The sequence below is a fragment of the Borostomias antarcticus genome (assembly GCF_949987555.1).
Source record: "Borostomias antarcticus genome assembly, chromosome: 18".
Lineage (NCBI taxonomy): Eukaryota > Metazoa > Chordata > Actinopteri > Stomiiformes > Stomiidae > Borostomias > Borostomias antarcticus.
This window is the reverse complement of record NC_140251.1, coordinates 256,874-274,503: the sequence shown is the minus strand read 5'-3', so window position 1 is coordinate 274,503 and position 17,630 is coordinate 256,874. Positions and strand designations below refer to the sequence as shown.

At 47.2% G+C, this 17,630-nt stretch overlaps 1 protein-coding gene across 1 annotated transcript; it reads right to left on the bottom strand.

Annotated features, from left to right (window-relative positions):
- Nucleotides 1-9,470: 9,470 nt before the first annotated feature.
- Nucleotides 9,471-13,522, bottom strand: gins3 (GINS complex subunit 3). Its single transcript, XM_084452443.1, has 3 exons — nucleotides 13,274-13,522; nucleotides 12,234-12,467; nucleotides 9,471-9,902 (listed from the first exon to the last, which is right to left on the bottom strand). Exons 1-3 carry the CDS (start codon nucleotides 13,442-13,444, stop codon nucleotides 9,672-9,674), a joined length of 636 nt encoding a protein of 211 aa, XP_084308569.1. The 5' UTR covers nucleotides 13,445-13,522; the 3' UTR covers nucleotides 9,471-9,671.
- Between the last annotated feature and the right edge of the window lie 4,108 nt (nucleotides 13,523-17,630).

Below are 17,630 nucleotides of genomic sequence, written 5' to 3'. Positions count from 1 at the left end.
CCTGGGTTTGAACCAGCAACCTTTCGGTCGCTGGCCACATTCTCTAACCACCCCTCCCCCCACAAGTATCCTCACTGTCGTGCTGCTGATGGCAGAGCACGCCAAGCACAACAGGGACCTTATTTAGACGTAGCCAGGGCAGTGGGACAGGCTGTGGAGGGCTGTCCTGGGTGTGGGCGGGGCTTGACTGTTCGCCTGTCCGTTAGAACATTCCAGTTCTGCTGTTGATGCAGTCTCCTTGAGGGGAGGGGGGGGGGGGGGGCAACCTGTGGGCGCATGCTTCTGACCAACCAGAGGAGACGCTTTCCTAATTCCAAAACCGATTGGACGGGTTTGTATCTCACAGCCTGAGAGTCGCTAAAGGCGCTTGGAATTTCTCATAAATGCGTGAGTGTCTATCCATCCGACTGCTGTGTCTGTTGGTCTGGATTAAAGGCCTCTGGTGGGCCTGCTGGCTCCAACACTAATCAGGGCTGGTGGCTGGTGGCTGGCGACGCACACTCTCCAGAGAGGAGGGCTGGGCTGGGGTGACTCATCTGAGTGCTATGCTCACTAATGGAGGGGAGGGGGTGCTGCCTGGTGTATTTATGGAGGCCTCTCTCTCTCTCTCTCTCTCTCTCTCTCTCTCAACAGACATCTCTGTCTCTCTTTCTCTGTCTCTCTCTCACTCCTCTCTCTTGACAGACATCTCTCTCTCTCCTGACAGACATCTCTCTCCTGACAGACATCTCTCTCTCTCTCTCTCTCTCTCTCTCTCTCCTCTCTCTCCTGACAGACATCTCTCTCTCTCCTCTCTTGACAGACATCTCTCTCCTTACTGTATCTCTCTCTTGAAAGACATCTCTTTCTCCTCTCTCAAGCAGATGTTTCTCTCTATCTCTTTCTTTCTGTATCTCTCTCTTCTGCTTGACAGGCATCTCTCTCACTCTATTTCTCTTTCTCTCAATTCAATTCAATTCAATTCAAATTCAATTCTGATGGCTTTATTGGCATATAGTACTTTTGCAAATAAGTGCCAAAGCAACAGTTTGAATTTGAATTTGTTTAATTTAAAACTGTCGCTTTAGCACTTATTTGCAAAAGTTTTTATTTTTTTATTTTATTTTATTTATATAGCACCATTCATACAAATCAAATGTAGCACATAGTGCTTTATATAAAAGGAGAATGATAAAAATATAAATCATATAAACACAGTGAGAACTGTTTATGTTGTCAATATGTCTCATGTTGTTGACCTCTGTGTATTTATGTTTTTTATGTGTGTGTTGACCTGTGTGTATTTGTGTGTATTATGTGTGTGTTGACCTCTGTGTATTTATGTGGGTATTTATGTGTGTATTAACCTGTGTGTACTTATGTGTGTATTTGTGGGGACTACGGATGGAAACTAACCCTGTGCTAAATCCAGCACTTTGAGGCTTTTAATCATGTACTCATGCTTGAGGTGTCTTAACACTGGCTCTGTCCCGGCCAAATAAACAGTTAAAGTAAAGTAAAGTAAAGAACAGATTTAAAAGAAACAAAAGTAAAAGCATTAAAAATTAAAAGATTGTGTAAAATACAATAAAAACTGTAAAAATCAGAATGCAAATTAAGAACACCAAGATATTACAACAAGTAAAGCTAATGTTGAAACATCAAAAGATGTTCTATTGATTTTAAAATATCAATATAACAATAAACATGTACAGTAATAAAATAGGTATCGATTGTAATAGTGATTATTATAAGACAGTTAGGGGAGAATAATATGCTACAATACATTAAGTGATGTCCTGTATATGAGACCAGTAAGTGATGTCCTGTATATGAGACCAGTAAGTGATGTCCTGTATATGAGACCAGTAAGTGATGTCCTGTATATGAGACCAGTGAGTGATGTCCTGTATATGAGACCAGTAAGTGATGTCCTGTATATGAGACCAGTGAGTGATGTCCTGTATATGAGACCAGTAAGTGATGTCCTGTATATGAGACCAGTAAGTGATGTCCTGTATATGAGACCAGTAAGTGATGTCCTGTATATGAGACCAGTAAGTGATGTCCTGTATATGAGACCAGTGAGTGATGTCCTGTATATGAGACCAGTAAGTGATGTCCTGTATATGAGACCAGTGAGTGATGTCCTGTATATGAGACCAGTAAGTGATGTCCTGTATATGAGACCAGTAAGTGATGTTCTGTATATGAGACCAGTGAGTGATGTCCTGTATATGAGACCAGTGGGTGATGTCCTGTATATGAGACCAGTGAGTGATGTCCTGTATATGAGACCAGTGAGTGGTATACTGGGCTACTGGGGGGACGTCTCTCCTCTTCCTGAAACGGTGGTATACTGGGCTACTAGGGGGACGTCTCCAATTAGTAAATCTAATTGGAGAATTAGCACCAGACATGTTTGTAAAGGTCCAAATATTGCGATGTATTGCTTTAACATTGGTGGACGGGCTATCAAGATTAGATTGCATGGAGCTGATAGCATTTGGGGAGCCAAATAGAAGAATTTCAGACTTGGCTTCTTTAAACTGGAGTATAATAACGTTCTGAGACATCCAGCTCTTTATGTCAGCAAGACACGGCATGACACAGACCAGATGACCTGCCTCGCCATGCTTTAGTGGGACATAGAGCAGGGTATCGTCCGCATAACACTGGAACTGGATATCGGGTTTGGGAATGATGTCACTCCAACGGAAGCATGTTAACTGAGAACCACAAGGGGGCCCAAACTCCCTCCCTGAGGAACACCACATGAGAGGGGGGCCAGAGAAGAACAGACAGACCCACAGGGGGCGCCGATGAGCCACGCCAGTCCTGCGTGGCCAGAACCTTCAGTCATGTAACGCACCATATCTCAGTCTGTCATCCCTTAACCAGCCAGTTAAAGAGCAGTGAGCAGTATCTGCTGCTAGCCTCAGATAATGAAGAACACGGTACTGGATGTCCCTCTGCCCTCCTCCCAGACACCCCCAGCGCTCTGGTATAGTCTGGCTGGTGCCTGGCTGAGGGAGATTAGATAACCCTAACCTAGATTAGATAACCCTAACCCTAGATTAGATAACCCTAACCCTAGATTAGATAACCCTAACCCTAGATTAGATTACCCTAACCCTAACCCATCTGAAGAGAGCTGAGGGGGTTGTCGGTTCAGATACGGCCGATCCTGACACCTCGTCACCGCGACGCGGCTGCTGCACCTCTCCTGTCCTCTTCTGTCCCCTCCTCTCCTCCTCACCTTACCTTGGAGAGGAGAGAAGGTGGGAGGAGAGAGAGAGGAGAAAACGGGACCGAATGATTGGAGAGGAAGGACACAGACACCCTCCAGACACCCTGAATAATGGAGCAGTGCGTCATCTGACTTGTGACATCACCGCCCCAGCAAGGAGCCGCAGGCGGGGCTTGATTCAGACGATCCGGAGGTCAAAGATCATTAAATACGCCTGCGGGTTGTGTGGGACAAAATAACACGTCTAGTTGTGGAGCTGGGTTAGGGTCAGGGTTAGGGTTAGGGTTAGGGTCAGGGTTAGGGTTAGGGTTAGGGTTAGGGTTAGGGTCAGGGTCAGGGTCAGGGTCAGGGTTAGGGTTAGGGTCAGGGTTAGGGTTAGGGTTAGGGTTAGGGTTAGGGTTAGGGTCAGGGTCAGGGTCAGGGTCAGGGTTAGGGTTAGGGTTAGGGTTAGGGTCAGGGTCAGGGTTAGGGTCAGTCACAGTGAGAGGAGATGCAATTGCTCCAGACTGCTCTTCAGGGAAAAAAAAAACCCAATCACATCCAAATGATTAATAATTGAATGGTAACGGTGAACTGGCAGCAAACGCGTTCACAATAAACTCCTAGACGTGAAGATGAACAGTGTTTTAATCTCTAATGAGGAGGGCCTAGCCTGAACAGTGTTTTAATCTCTTATGAGGAGGGCCTAGCCTGAACAGTGTTTTAATCTCTAATGAGGAGGGCCTAGCCTGAACAGTGTTTAATCTCTAATGAGGAGGGCCTAGCCTGAACAGTGTTTTAATCTCTAATGAGGAGGGCCTAGCCTGAACAGTGTTTAATCTCTAATGAGGAGGGCCTAGCCTGAACAGTGTTTAATCTCTAATGAGGAGGGCCTAGCCTGAACAGTGTTTTAATCTCTAATGAGGAGGGCCTAGCCTGAACAGTGTTTTAATCTCTAATGAGGAGGGCCTAGCCTGAACAGTGTTTTAATCTCTAATGAGGAGGGCCTAGCCTGAACAGTGTTTAATCTCTAATGAGGAGGGCCTAGCCTGAACAGTGTTTAATCTCTTATGAGGAGGGCCTAGCCTGAACAGTGTTTAATCTCTTATGAGGAGGGCCTAGCCTGAACAGTGTTTAATCTCTAATGAGGAGGGCCTAGCCTGAACAGTGTTTAATCTCTAATGAGGAGGGCCTAGCCTGAACAGTGTTTAATCTCTAATGAGGAGGGCCTAGCCTGAACAGTGTTTTAATCTCTAATGAGGAGGGCCTAGCCTGAACAGTGTTTAATCTCTAATGAGGAGGGCCTAGCCTGAACAGTGTTTAATCTCTAATGAGGAGGGCCTAGCCTGAACAGTGTTTAATCTCTAATGAGGAGGGCCTAGCCTGAACAGTGTTTAATCTCTAATGAGGAGGGCCTAGCCTGAACAGTGTTTAATCTCTAATGAGGAGGGCCTAGCCTGAACAGTGTTTAATCTCTAATGAGGAGGGCCTAGCCTGAACAGTGTTTTAATCTCTAATGAGGAGGGCCTAGCCTGAACAGTGTTTAATCTCTTATGAGGAGGGCCTAGCCTGAACAGTGTTTAATCTCTAATGAGGAGGGCCTAGCCTGAACAGTGTTTAATCTCTAATGAGGAGGGCCTAGCCTGAACAGTGTTTAATCTCTAATGAGGAGGGCCTAGCCTGAACAGCATCCATCTACACTGCAGCACTCCAGGCCATCATTACCACTGTGTGTGAACCCAAATAGGCTGGCTATGAATTCCACTGTCAGAGGCCCTTAAAGCAGACAGAGACCAGAGGCTGCAGGGTCAGGGGTCAGCGTTAGCTCCTGGCCACCGGCCCTAAATCTGCCCCCCCCCCCCCTCTCTCTCTCTCTCTCTCTCTCTCTCTCCATCCCAACTGCCTGCAGAGCAAGAGCTCTGACCGTTGTCACAGCAACAACAGCCAACGTCAGAGCACAGGGAACATTCTGGAAATGTGAAGTGTGTGGGTGTGTGTGTGTGTGTGTGTGTGTGCGTGTGTGTGTGTGCGTGTGTGTGTGTGCGTGTGTGTGTGTGCGTGTGTGCAGGCCTGTTGAGCTAAAGCCTAGACATTAACCTGGGGGATCTACGGCAAATCCTCAACCCACACATGAGTGTGACGTAGCTCAACCACGTGATGTGAATCCTGACCGGCTTCATGGCCCTCCCACCTCCTACCATCCATCCTCCCACCTAGCATCCTCCCACCTAGCATCCTCCCTCCTAACACCCTCCCTCCTAACATCCTCCCACCTAGCATCCTCCCTCCTAACATCCTCCTACCTAGCATCCTCCCTCCTAACATCCTCCTACCTAGCATCCTCCCTCCTAACATCCTCCCACCTAGCATCCTCCCTCCTAACATCCTCCTACCTAGCATCCTCCCTCCTAACATCCTCCCTCCTAACATCCTCCCTCCTAGCACCCTTCCTCCTAACATCCTCCCTCCTAACATCCTCTCTCCTAGCATCCTCCCTCCTAACATCCTCCTACCTAGCATCCTCCCTCCTAACATCCTCCCTCCTAACATCCTCCCTCCTAGCACCCTCCCTCCTAACATCCTCCCTCCTAACATCCTCTCTCCTAACATCCTCCCTTCTTACATCCTCCCTCCTAACATCCTCCCTCCTAGCACCCTCCCTCCTAACATCCTCCCTCCTAACATCCTCCCTCCTAGCATCCTCCCTCCTAGCACCCTCCCTCCTAACATCCTCCCTCCTAACATCCTCCCTCCTAGCACCCTCCCTCCTAGCACCCTTCCTCCTAACATCCTCCCTCCTAACATCCTCCCTCCTAGCATCCTCCCTCCTAACATCCTCCCTCCTAACATCCTCCCTCCTAACATCCTCCCTCCTAACATCCTCCCTCCTAGCACCCTCCCTCCTAGCATCCTCCCTCCTAACATCCTCCCTCCTAACATCCTCCCTCCTAGCACCCTCCCTCCTAGCACCCTTCCTCCTAACATCCTCCCTCCTAGCATCCTCCCTCCTAGCACCCTTCCTCCTAACATCCTCCCTCCTAGCATCCTCCCTCCTAACATCCTCCCTCCTAGCACCCTCCCTCCTAGCACCCTTCCTCCTAACATCCTCCCTCCTAGCATCCTCCCTCCTAGCACCCTCCCTCCTAACATCCTCCCTCCTAACACCCTCTCTCCTAACATCCTCCCTCCTAACATCCTCCCTCCTAGCACCCTCCCTCCTAACATCCTCCCACCTAACATCCTCCCTCCTAACATCCTTCCTCCTAACATCCTCCCTCCTAACATCCTCTCTCCTAACATCCTCCCTCCTAGCACCCTCCCTCCTAGCACCCTCCCTCCTAGCACCCTCCCTCCTAACATCCTCCCTCCTAACATCCTCCCTCCTAACACCCTCCCTCCTAACATCCTCCCTCCTAGCACCCTCTCCTAACATCCTCCCTCCTAACATCCTCCCTCCTAGCACCCTCCCTCCTAACATCCTCCCACCTAACATCCTCCCTCCTAACATCCTTCCTCCTAACATCCTCCCTCCTAACATCCTCTCTCCTAACATCCTCCCTCCTAGCACCCTCCCTCCTAACATCCTCCCTCCTAACATCCTCCCTCCTAACATCCTCCCTCCTAACATCCTCTCTCCTAACATCCTCCCTCCTAACATCCTCCCTCCTAACATCCTCCCTCCTAGCATCCTCCCTCCTAACATCCTCCCTCCTAACATCCTCCCACCTAGCATCCTCCCTCCTAACATCCTCCTACCTAGCATCCTCCCTCCTAACATCCTCCTACCTAGCATCCTCCCACCTAGCATCCTCCCTCCTAGCACCCTCCCTCCTAACATCCTCCCTCCTAACATCCTCCCACCTAGCATCCTCCCTCCTAGCACCCTCTCTCCTAACATCCTCCCTCCTAACATCCTCCCTCCTAACACCCTCCCTCCTAACATCCTCCCTCCTAGCACCCTCCCTCCTAACATCCTCCCTCCTAGCATCCTCCCTCCTAACATCCTCCCTCCTAACATCCTCCCTCCTAGCATCCTCCCTCCTAACATCCTCCCTCCTAATATCCTCCCTCCTAACATCCTCCCTCCTAGCATCCTCCCACCTGTTCAGTTATATTGAACAGTTACTGGAACCTACTGTAGCGTTGGGGAAAGTTCAATAGCTGCCCCCCCCCCCCCCCCTTCCCTCATATCTGCCCCTCATCACCCAGGGATCCATAGTGCCCACCCCAGGGGCAACATCAATAGCTTCCTTCCTCAAACTGACACCAACAGGACCGCCGTCATCTCTCCCATGTTTAACACCCAGACGAGCAGCTGGGGGGGTTCAGCCCGGGCAGAACCAGGCTGCTCTCTGTCCTGTGGGCTGGGAGACCAGGAGCCTCACGAGACCCCTAACCCTAACCCTAACCCTACATGTCTTTAGGAAGGACTTCATCCAAGACGTTTGTGAGAGTGAGTGTGTGTGAGAGGTGCTGAGGTTGACAGCGTCCCAGGTTTGCCCTTGTGTAGTCACGCGGATGGAGCTAATACATGCAGGCGCGCGCGCACACACACACACACACACACACACACACACACACACACACACACACACACACACACACACACACACCTAAAGAGACAAACGTGATGTGCCTGAATGTCACCTTTGAATAATAAGCACTAGCACCCCAGGAATGAGGCTGAGATCAACAGCAAAAGGCCAACACACACACGCAGACACACACACACACACACACATGTTGACACCTCAACACTTACCGTAAAACTAAATAAATCATTCAACCTTTCAAATACTGTACTGTACACTCATTATATGGAGATACTGAACTGGTCTAAAGTCACAGAAGGGCTCCCTCTGTAGGAGCAATCGAGCATGTACACTCACAGTACGGTACTGTACATTACAATCACAATCACAATCACAATCAGAAATAGATAGATAGATAGATAGATAGATCAACTATCAGTGTTAAAGTACAGCATAGGTTATAAGGTACAGTAATAGAAAATAGAGAATATGTCAGAGTGCATTAAACAACACACTCACATTCCCTCTGGGATCAATATCCATCTACCCATCCATCCATATATGTTTTGCCTTAGACAGAGTACTCATGTCTTCATCACCACAGATGCAAATATATAAAGTCATTAGCTGTGTATCCATCTCTTTGGTCTCTCCAGCCCCTCTGCCCTGCGTCAGTGCTGTGCTCATCCATCCTAATCTCACAGCTGCACACTCCTCCACTGCATTATGTGGATTTACAGGCATTACTGTACATTACTGTCATTAAGCAGATGCTTTTATCCAAAGCGAGTTACAATAATTGCATTTAACATAGGTAGTCAAGTGTACTACTACTTGCCAGAACTCACAAGTGCATCTCCTTTCTCAACAAGTGACCAAGAGCATAATCTAGTGCTAAAGCCAAAAGTGCATGAGTAGCAAAATATAAATACTATAGGTGCTTTAAAGGGAGGATCGTTGTAGTTCTTCTTGAAGAGGTGAGTTTTGAGCCTGCGGCAAAAGATGAGCAGCGACTCTGCCGTCAGGTCAGTGGGCAGTTCGTTCCACCACTGCGGGGCCACAGGACAGAGAAGAGCCGTGACCGTGTCAATCTACCGCAGGGGCCTCGGAGTGACGGGGCAACCAGTCGCCCCGAGGTAGCAGAGCGTAGCGGTCGGGAGGGGGTGTAGGGTTTGACCATGGCCTGGAGGTAGGAGGGGGCTGTTCCTTTCATTGCCCTGTAGGTTAGCGCCAGAGTTTTAAACTGGATGCGAGCCGCTACAGGGAGCCAGTGTAGAGAACAGAGAAGGTAGATTGTGTGGGAGAACTTGGGGTGGTTGAAAAACCCTTGTAGCAGCTTTCTCAACCAGTTCCAGAGGTTTAATAGCTGACGCCCCCACAAGGAGGCTGCAGTAATCCAGACGGGAGATGACAAGAGCCTGGATGAGCAGGATAGGTGTAAACTTGTACTCTTAGACCAATCCTATGATTTCATATTAATATAAGATAGTGGAGTTAGACCTCAGGGAAAAGGATGGAGAGTTGGGACACACCACACATGTAGACTAGCTCACATCACTCTATTCTCAGGTTTTGGAAATATGCAAATAATGTCAGCCTGTATGATGAAAAGACCAATAAATAATATTTGATAGTCAAGATACCTTTATTTTCCTGAAAAGTATATTATATAAAAACAATGAATACATTTAAGTACAAAATATATTTACATTTATATTTGTGTTTTTGAATGTTAAGACGCTGCTGTCCAAGTCGGCCCTCAGAACTGCTGGTCGGCCATCTCAGGGTAGTGAGCACCAGATGAGGTGTGAGACACGGCCCGTGTGTTGAAGGATGCCTGTCCAGACTACTGAGACACGGCCGCTTGTGTTGAAGGATGCCTGTCCAGACTACTGAGACACGGCCCGTGTGTTCAGAGGTCCAGGGGTCCTTCAGGCCTGCAGGTCGGCCATCTTCCTCTTGCGGTAGTTGAGCACCAGGCTGGAGGCGGTGAGGTGCGAGGCGCGGCCCCTCTCCCAGCTCTGGAAGCTGTTGAGGCCGCTCTGCCCCGCCCTGAACAGCGCCCTCTCCAGGAAATCCAGGCGCTCCACCAGAGCCGACGTGTCCTCGTTGTAGGCGTTCTGGGACGAGTCCATCGTCCTCCGGAAACGCCCGATAAACGTCTGTAGGACGGAATCATGCGGATATGAAATAAACAAATACATATTTGTACATATTTAAATGGTTGCAGGTAAATTCACAAAGGAAAACGTTAGCAGGAGGCGTCACATTGACAGACCTGTGCGCAACAGCAACTAACTCAAAAACCAACTAGAAATGGTGCTCAGAGAGCACAGACGTCCGCCCCTGAATGCATTTCGTGGCTCTGTGCATGCCAACATTGAATGGGTTCTACCATGACACACCCCTCCACCGGTCTGGTATTTTTTGCGTAATCCTGATCCAAAAAATGAATGGAGGTGAATGAGCGACCGTGTTTGGACGGCTTGTGGACCCGCCCCGTGATTCGGATCCAGTCCAAATTGTATTGGGTTCTAAGGTGGCTCATTCTACACTCTTCCAGGTAATGATTATGACAATGAGGAAATTCATAGCACTTGACCAACCCAATTGAGGATGTACAGGAAAAGCAATAACAGATAATCGTACAATATTAGATCATTTGCAGCCAGAGGTCTTCACAGATGAATTTGTTTTGTGTGAGTTTCCTTATCTGCCCAGCAACAACTGCTTTAGTCAACAGGGACTGTATGATCTGTTAGTGCCCCCTAGTGGTGGAATGTGGACGTGACATAAATATAAGACTGCACACAACTCAACATAGCTTTGCTTTTTATGTAGGATATTATTTGGGTCTATTTAGCAAGAAAGTAGGATTGTCTGGTTAAGGGTTGACTTAATTCAATCAAAATCTTAAATGTTAAAACGGTTAAAAAGTAGTAAAAAGTAGCAATCTTCACAGCCTATGACTGCATTCGGATTGCCAAGTGCAATGAAGGGACCGTCTATGGGACGAGGGCTGTTGGTTATATAGCGGAGACGGGCTTCCATCAGACCTTGGTTCACAAAGCTGCTCAGACCTGGAGCCGCCGGGCTGCTTCTGCTGCCATCCTTCCCTTTCCTTCCCTTTCCTTCCCTTTCCTTCCCTTTCCTTCCCTTTCCTTTGTGACATCACATTTTCAAGCCGAGTCAAGAAAAAATAAGGCCCAATCCCAATACTCCCCCTTGGCCCTAGCCCCTAGTTTTGGAGTGCCCTCGACTGGGTAGTGGCCCTTTGGAACGGAGCCACAAGGGGTAGGGGTTGAAATCTTTACCTAAGAAATGGGACACCACTCGCTACGTCTTCAATCAGAATTGTTTTAAGCCTCGGATACACTAGAAGACTTTCACAATCCTAACAGATTATGAAATGACTGGGAGTATACACTAGACGACTGAGAGTATACACTAGACCACTGGGAGTATACACTAGACGACTGAGAGTATACACTAGACCACTGGGAGTATACACTAGATGACTGGGAGTATACACTAGACCACTGTGAGTATACACTAGACGACTGAGAGTATACACTAGACCACTGGGAGTATACACTAGGCCACTGGGAGTATACACTAGACCACTGGGAGTATACACTATACGACTGAGAGTATACACTAGACCACTGGGAGTATACACCAGACCACTGGGAGTATACACTAGACGACTGGGAGTATACACTAGACCACTGAGAGTATACACTAGACGACTGGGAGTATACACTAGACGACTGGGAGTATACACTATACGACTGAGAGTATACACTAGACCACTGGGAGTATACACTAGACGACTGGCTACTGATGATTTTTGTATGACAACTGAAAAACTGGGTATCGCACATTTAACGACTGGACAAGTTTATACTACACGATTGCGTCCAGAATCTGCTCAAAAATATCAAACATGTTAGATAAGCTCCGACTCGCTCCGTACCCCTCATACACTTACAGATTTAAATCTGTACCCCTCATACACTTACAGATTTAAATCTGTACCCCTCATACACTTACAGATTTAAATATGTACCCCTCATACACTTACAGATTTCTGTGCCAAATTGCCACTCCGACTACCCCCAACTAGTGCAGACTGCTGCCGACTAGGACAGACTCGGCAGGATTGTGAATCGCGTATAAAATCGGGCGTAATGTCTTGTAGTGTTTCCTCAGCTTAAGTTGCCTGATTTTCTGTGGAGTCCCTGGGATGTTGCAGTATGACTACTATTATTATAATGACACATCTGACCACATTTCAGGACAGGTTTCAAATCTTGTCGTGTGCGTGTTTGAGATTCGCGACAAGAACATCTGCTAAGATTCTCCTTATGTGCATGATGCAAACCGATTTCGACATCCGTTAGGATTTTAAATATCCTGTTGTGTGACTCCGGCATTAGACTGCAAAATTCTTTACAATTCTAAAAATGGCCGCCGCCACAATCCTCTCCCACCTGCAGGACAGCCTGCGCGATCTCCGTGTTCTCGGGGCTGTCGAAGTGCAGCATCTGGGACCCCAGGCCGTAGTAGTAAGGCCCCATCTTGTGGAGGTCCACCACGGTGGGGTCAGCGCTGAACACCGTCCTCCAGCCCTCGCGGTACACCTTGGGCAGCTCCACCGACAGGACGCGCCTCTTCCTCTCAAACAGGCCCTTGGCCAGCCACAGGGGCAGCTCCATCTTGGTGCCCTGGGGCAGGGACAAGGAAGCATGGTGTGTTGTAAAAGGATATTCATGGTGGTATACTTATACTACATGGCGTCGTGGTGACTGAAGAAGTAGGGATGCTCTATTAGCTAATATTCAGAAATGTTATATTAGTAGTGTGGTTAGGAGTATAGCGTATAGCCTAGGCCTACTCTGCATCCATGAAAAAAATGAGGTTAAAAGCTGATGGCGACGGGACCCGTTTAAACTTATTAAGAAGAGTAACATAAGGTTGCCATTTATTTATGCTGCTAGGGATGAACAGTGGGGCTGTTCTCCTAATAGAATGTGGTTCTTCTGCCTGTGATATCACATGTAGCCCTATATAGCCCGTCTGTGATATCACATGTAGCCCTATATAGCCCGTCTGTGATATCACATGTAGCCCTATATAGCCCGTCTGTGATATCACATGTAGCCTTATATAGCCCGTCTGTGATATCACATGTAGCCCTATATAGCCCGTCTGTGATATCACATGTAGCCCTATATAGCCCGTCTGTGATATCACATGTAGCCCTCATGTTTAGTTTGTGTTTTTGTTTGATAGATAGACAGACAGACAGACAGACAGACAGTTTTCTTTCTTTTGTAATCTGTTTGGAGACAGATTGAATGAGTGTTGTCCTGAGACACACACACACACACACACACACACACACACACACACACACACACACACACACACACACACACACACACACACACACACACACACACACACACACACACACACACACACACACACACACACACACACACACACACACACACACACACACACACACCTCCGGGATGTCCCCTGAGTCGCGGGACGTCTCCAGGAAGCCGAGCCGCGGGAGCGCGCACTCTGTCCGGCTGGGCAGTCTCTCGTGACTCAGTAAGATGTCGTCCAGGGAGAAGAAGTTCTCTTCCATTCCCACTCCCGGAGGCACGGGCACATACGCATGTGTATCCATTTCCAAACAGGTCAAGTTAATTATCTAGAAAGCGGCGAATAAAGACGGCTTTAATAAAAAGGCCAGAGTGCTCGTGTGTTTACTTCCTGGATGTGGTTCACTACCGTGTTGTCTGGGTTATCGCGAGACTCAACCAGTCCGCTTTGGCGCCGTTGTCAAGTTAGGCAGTCAAGAGTAATCGAGAACAGATATTGGAATCTCGATAGAATAAATCAAATGAATCTTATTTGTTGGGACAAATAAAGTAATATCTGGGCATCTGGCTATATACTAGGCTTTCTTTTCTGACACATTTGGAACATCTTACCAAAAAACTGAGGTGTAAAATTGGTTTCTTGTACAACAAGTCTTGTTTCTCTCTGGTCAGCAGGAAGTCACTGGTCATGTCTGTCCTTGATTATGGTGACGTCATATATATGCCTCTCCCACCACGCTGAAGCCACTTGATGCAGTTTCACAGCTGTGTTTTATTACTGGTGATGGTTCCTCACTCATCACTGTACATTATATCAGGAAGTGGGCTGGCCCTCGCTCACTGTGAGAAGGGAACATCACTGTCATGTTTATTTACAGCCCTATGTGGTCCCTCTGTATTTGTCATCCCTACTAAGTTCTAGTGTCTCAAACTATCAAACTCCTGATCCTGCATCAAACTGTTTACCCCGCGTGTGAAGAGCGAGACAGGAAAGACTGGATCACTCTTCAGGACTCAAACTAGCCCACTCTGTCTCTCTGGACCCCTTCTGGACTCACTCACTAGACCACTCGGTCTCTCTGGACCCCTTCAGGACTCACTCACTAGACCACTCTGTCTCTCTGGACCCCTTCTGGACTCACTCACTAGACCACTCGGTCTCTCTGGACCCCTTCTGGACTCACTCAAACCACTCGGTCTCTCTGGACACCTTCTGGACTCACTCAAACCACTCGGTCTCTCTGGACCCCTTCTCGACTCACTCAAACCACTCGGTCTCTCTGGACACCTTCTGGACTCACTCACTAGACCACTCGGTCTCTCTGGACACCTTCTGGACTCACTCACTAGACCACTCGGTCTCTCTGGACACCTTCAGGACTCACTCACTAGACCACTCGGTCTCTCTGGACACCTTCAGGACTCACTCACTAGCCCACTCGGTCTCTCTGGACACCTTCTGGACTCACTCACTAGCCCACTCGGTCTCTCTGGACACCTTCTGGACTCACTCAAACCACTCGGTCTCTCTGGACCCCTTCAGGACTCACTCACTAGACCACTCGGTCTCTCTGGACCCCTTCTGGACTCACTCACTAGACCACTCGGTCTCTCTGGACCCCTTCTGGACTCACTCAAACCACTCGGTCTCTCTGGACCCCTTCTGGACTCACTCACTAGACCACTCGGTCTCTCTGGACCCCTTCAGGACCTACTTGAAGACAATGTATGTTTGGACTGCACATGTTTTTCATAACCTACCTGTATTTCTGTTTTTAATGTTTTTTAATAATGTTGTTTCTCTCCCTGTAACTGGGCGCCCTTGTAAATGAGAGCTTGCTCTCAAGGGCTCTGCCTGTCTAAATAAATAAATAAATATATTTAATATAACCTTGGTAGTCATTGGGGCTGCCGAAAAATGATGGTGATGATGACGATGAGGATGAGAATGAGGATGATGATGATGGTGATAATGGTGATGATGATGATGATGAAGATGATGATGGTGGTGATGATGATGACGATGGTGGTGATAATGATGATGGTGGTGATGGTGATGATGGTGGTGATGATGATGATGTGGAGGAGGAGAGAGGAAGGATGTCATTTCCAATACTCCTCACAATGTCTATAATGCATTATATTTCTGTCCACACAATCCCGATTGATGGATCCGATGATGGATTAGCCCCCTATTATTGATGACTAATGAGAGATATGAACCTGAGACTACAGCAGACACGTTGGTAGCTTGTCTATCATATGACACGTGGGCAGCAGAATTCTCTTCTCCCTCCCCGTGCTTCACACAGAGACGATGAAGTCGCAAGGCCTGCTATACCGTCACTAGCCAGCAGGTGTCGCTGTGGTCCACCACACCAACAAAACTAAATTCTACAGTGGCCCATGTGCAGTACTGTATGCCCATGCTAGATACAGAAACAATATATCACTGTGTGTGTGTGTGTGTGTGTGTGTATGAGGGAGAGAGAGAGAGAGAGCGAGAGAGAGAGAAAGAGAGAGAGAGAGAGAGAGAGAGAGAGAATGCATGACAGTATGACCAAGTTGGTTACTGATATACCTGAAATCAAGTCAGTTTTCAATTAAGATGAGATAAGATAAGAAGATAAAACTTTCAATTCAAAGGGCATAGAAATAGGATATACATACAAATAAGTGAGAACTGTGTAAACACTGCAAAACTACTTACAAATGTAACATTTAGAAATGTAAAGGTATTTTAGTTAGTCTTAGCCATAGTAGTTAGTAGTTAGTCGATTTTATCTCTGTTGTCTATTGTGTTCGTTTGATTGTATTTTTCTGTTTTTTTCTACATGTACTGTTTGGTTCCATCTAGGGATGGCAGAGAAAACTAGCCCTGGATAAACATGCTGTGGTATATGACATCACTTGTTTTAACATTCTAGTTCTAACTTGTATGTATGTGTAGGCCTATCTGTCCTTATGGAAATAAACACATGGAGAAAGTTGTGTTTGTATGTAGTGTTTGTAGGTAGTGTGTCTATGTTCAAAGGTCAGTGCAGTGAGATCTCAGGGTTTGAATTGTTGGATAGAGGCTTCATTGAATGGAGGAAGTGCATGGCTGTCCCCGGGGTAACCAAGTGACTGACTTTGGGCTAAGATTAAGCACCACTAATATCTATCTATCTATCTATCTATCTATCTATCTATCTATCTATCTATCTATCTATCTATCTATCTATCTATCTATCTATCTATCTATCTATTTCTCTCTCTCTCTCTCTCTCTCTCTCTCTCTCTCTCTCTATATATATATATATATATATGTCTCATATATATGTCATGTCATGCTTATATATATGTCATGTCTACTGTGTGGCACTGTTTCGAAAGGCTCATGAAAATAGTTGGGCTAACTAGAACGACATGACGAGAGGCCAGCTTCAGTGTCGAGTCAAATGTGTTTAGTGTCACATCACTGTGCACCAGTGTACCAGCGAGTTAAATGTGTTTAGTGTCACATCACTGTGCACTAGTGAACCAGCGAGTTAAATGTGTTTAGGGTCACATCACTGTGCACTAGTGAACCAGCGAGTTAAATGTGTTTAGGGTCACATCACTGTGCACTAGTGAACCAGCGAGTTAAATGTGTTTAGTGTCACATCACTGTGCACTAGTGAACCAGCGAGTTAAATGTGTTTAGGGTCAATGTGCACTAGTGTACCAGCGAGTTAAATTCTTAGGTGTGCGTGAACCACCAACTCGCAGTTACAGTAGCCTATATTTCATCCAACGAAATAAATAAACAGCATATCAAGCAGACACAGTGTACATATAATATACATATTGTACATGAATACACTATAAACAGATGATGGCATATAACTGTAGTGCACAGTCAGGTAGCCTACACTCTAAGGTACCTATGATACCCTACATAACCTACATTATAAACATTTTAGACATGTAGGCTAGATATCTGCTCTCATATATAGGCAGGTGGCATTTAACTCTGCACACAATTTAGGAGTGTAGAGGCCGTGGCCTTTAATCACCTAGTTTAGGGGATTTAAGTAATCCCATGTCTGACAAGAGCCTGCACTCTTAATAATTCGGCATATGGTGAGAAATCTGACATGGGCTACTGGGCTACACGCATGTTAAACTTTGCCATGACAACATTATCCTATTATGGACCATCTGTAGGCCTCATCTGCTTTCAATCAGAGGGGCACATGCCCTCGTCGGCGGAAGAGATATAGACAGCAGGGCGATTCATCGGTGAATCCGGGTGAATCCTCAAGAATAGGGTAGGCCTACATTTACATGAATCCTCAGGAATAGGGTAGGCCTACATTTACATGGAACACTGTTTTCCTTCCGTCTACATGGTTAATCTCGAGTTTGCGCACTGGACGCCCCCATTGTGACAGTGACCCGAATCACCGGGACCGGAGGAGCGCGAGCGGATCACGGGCAGGTCGGTGGACAGATAGACTGATGGACAGA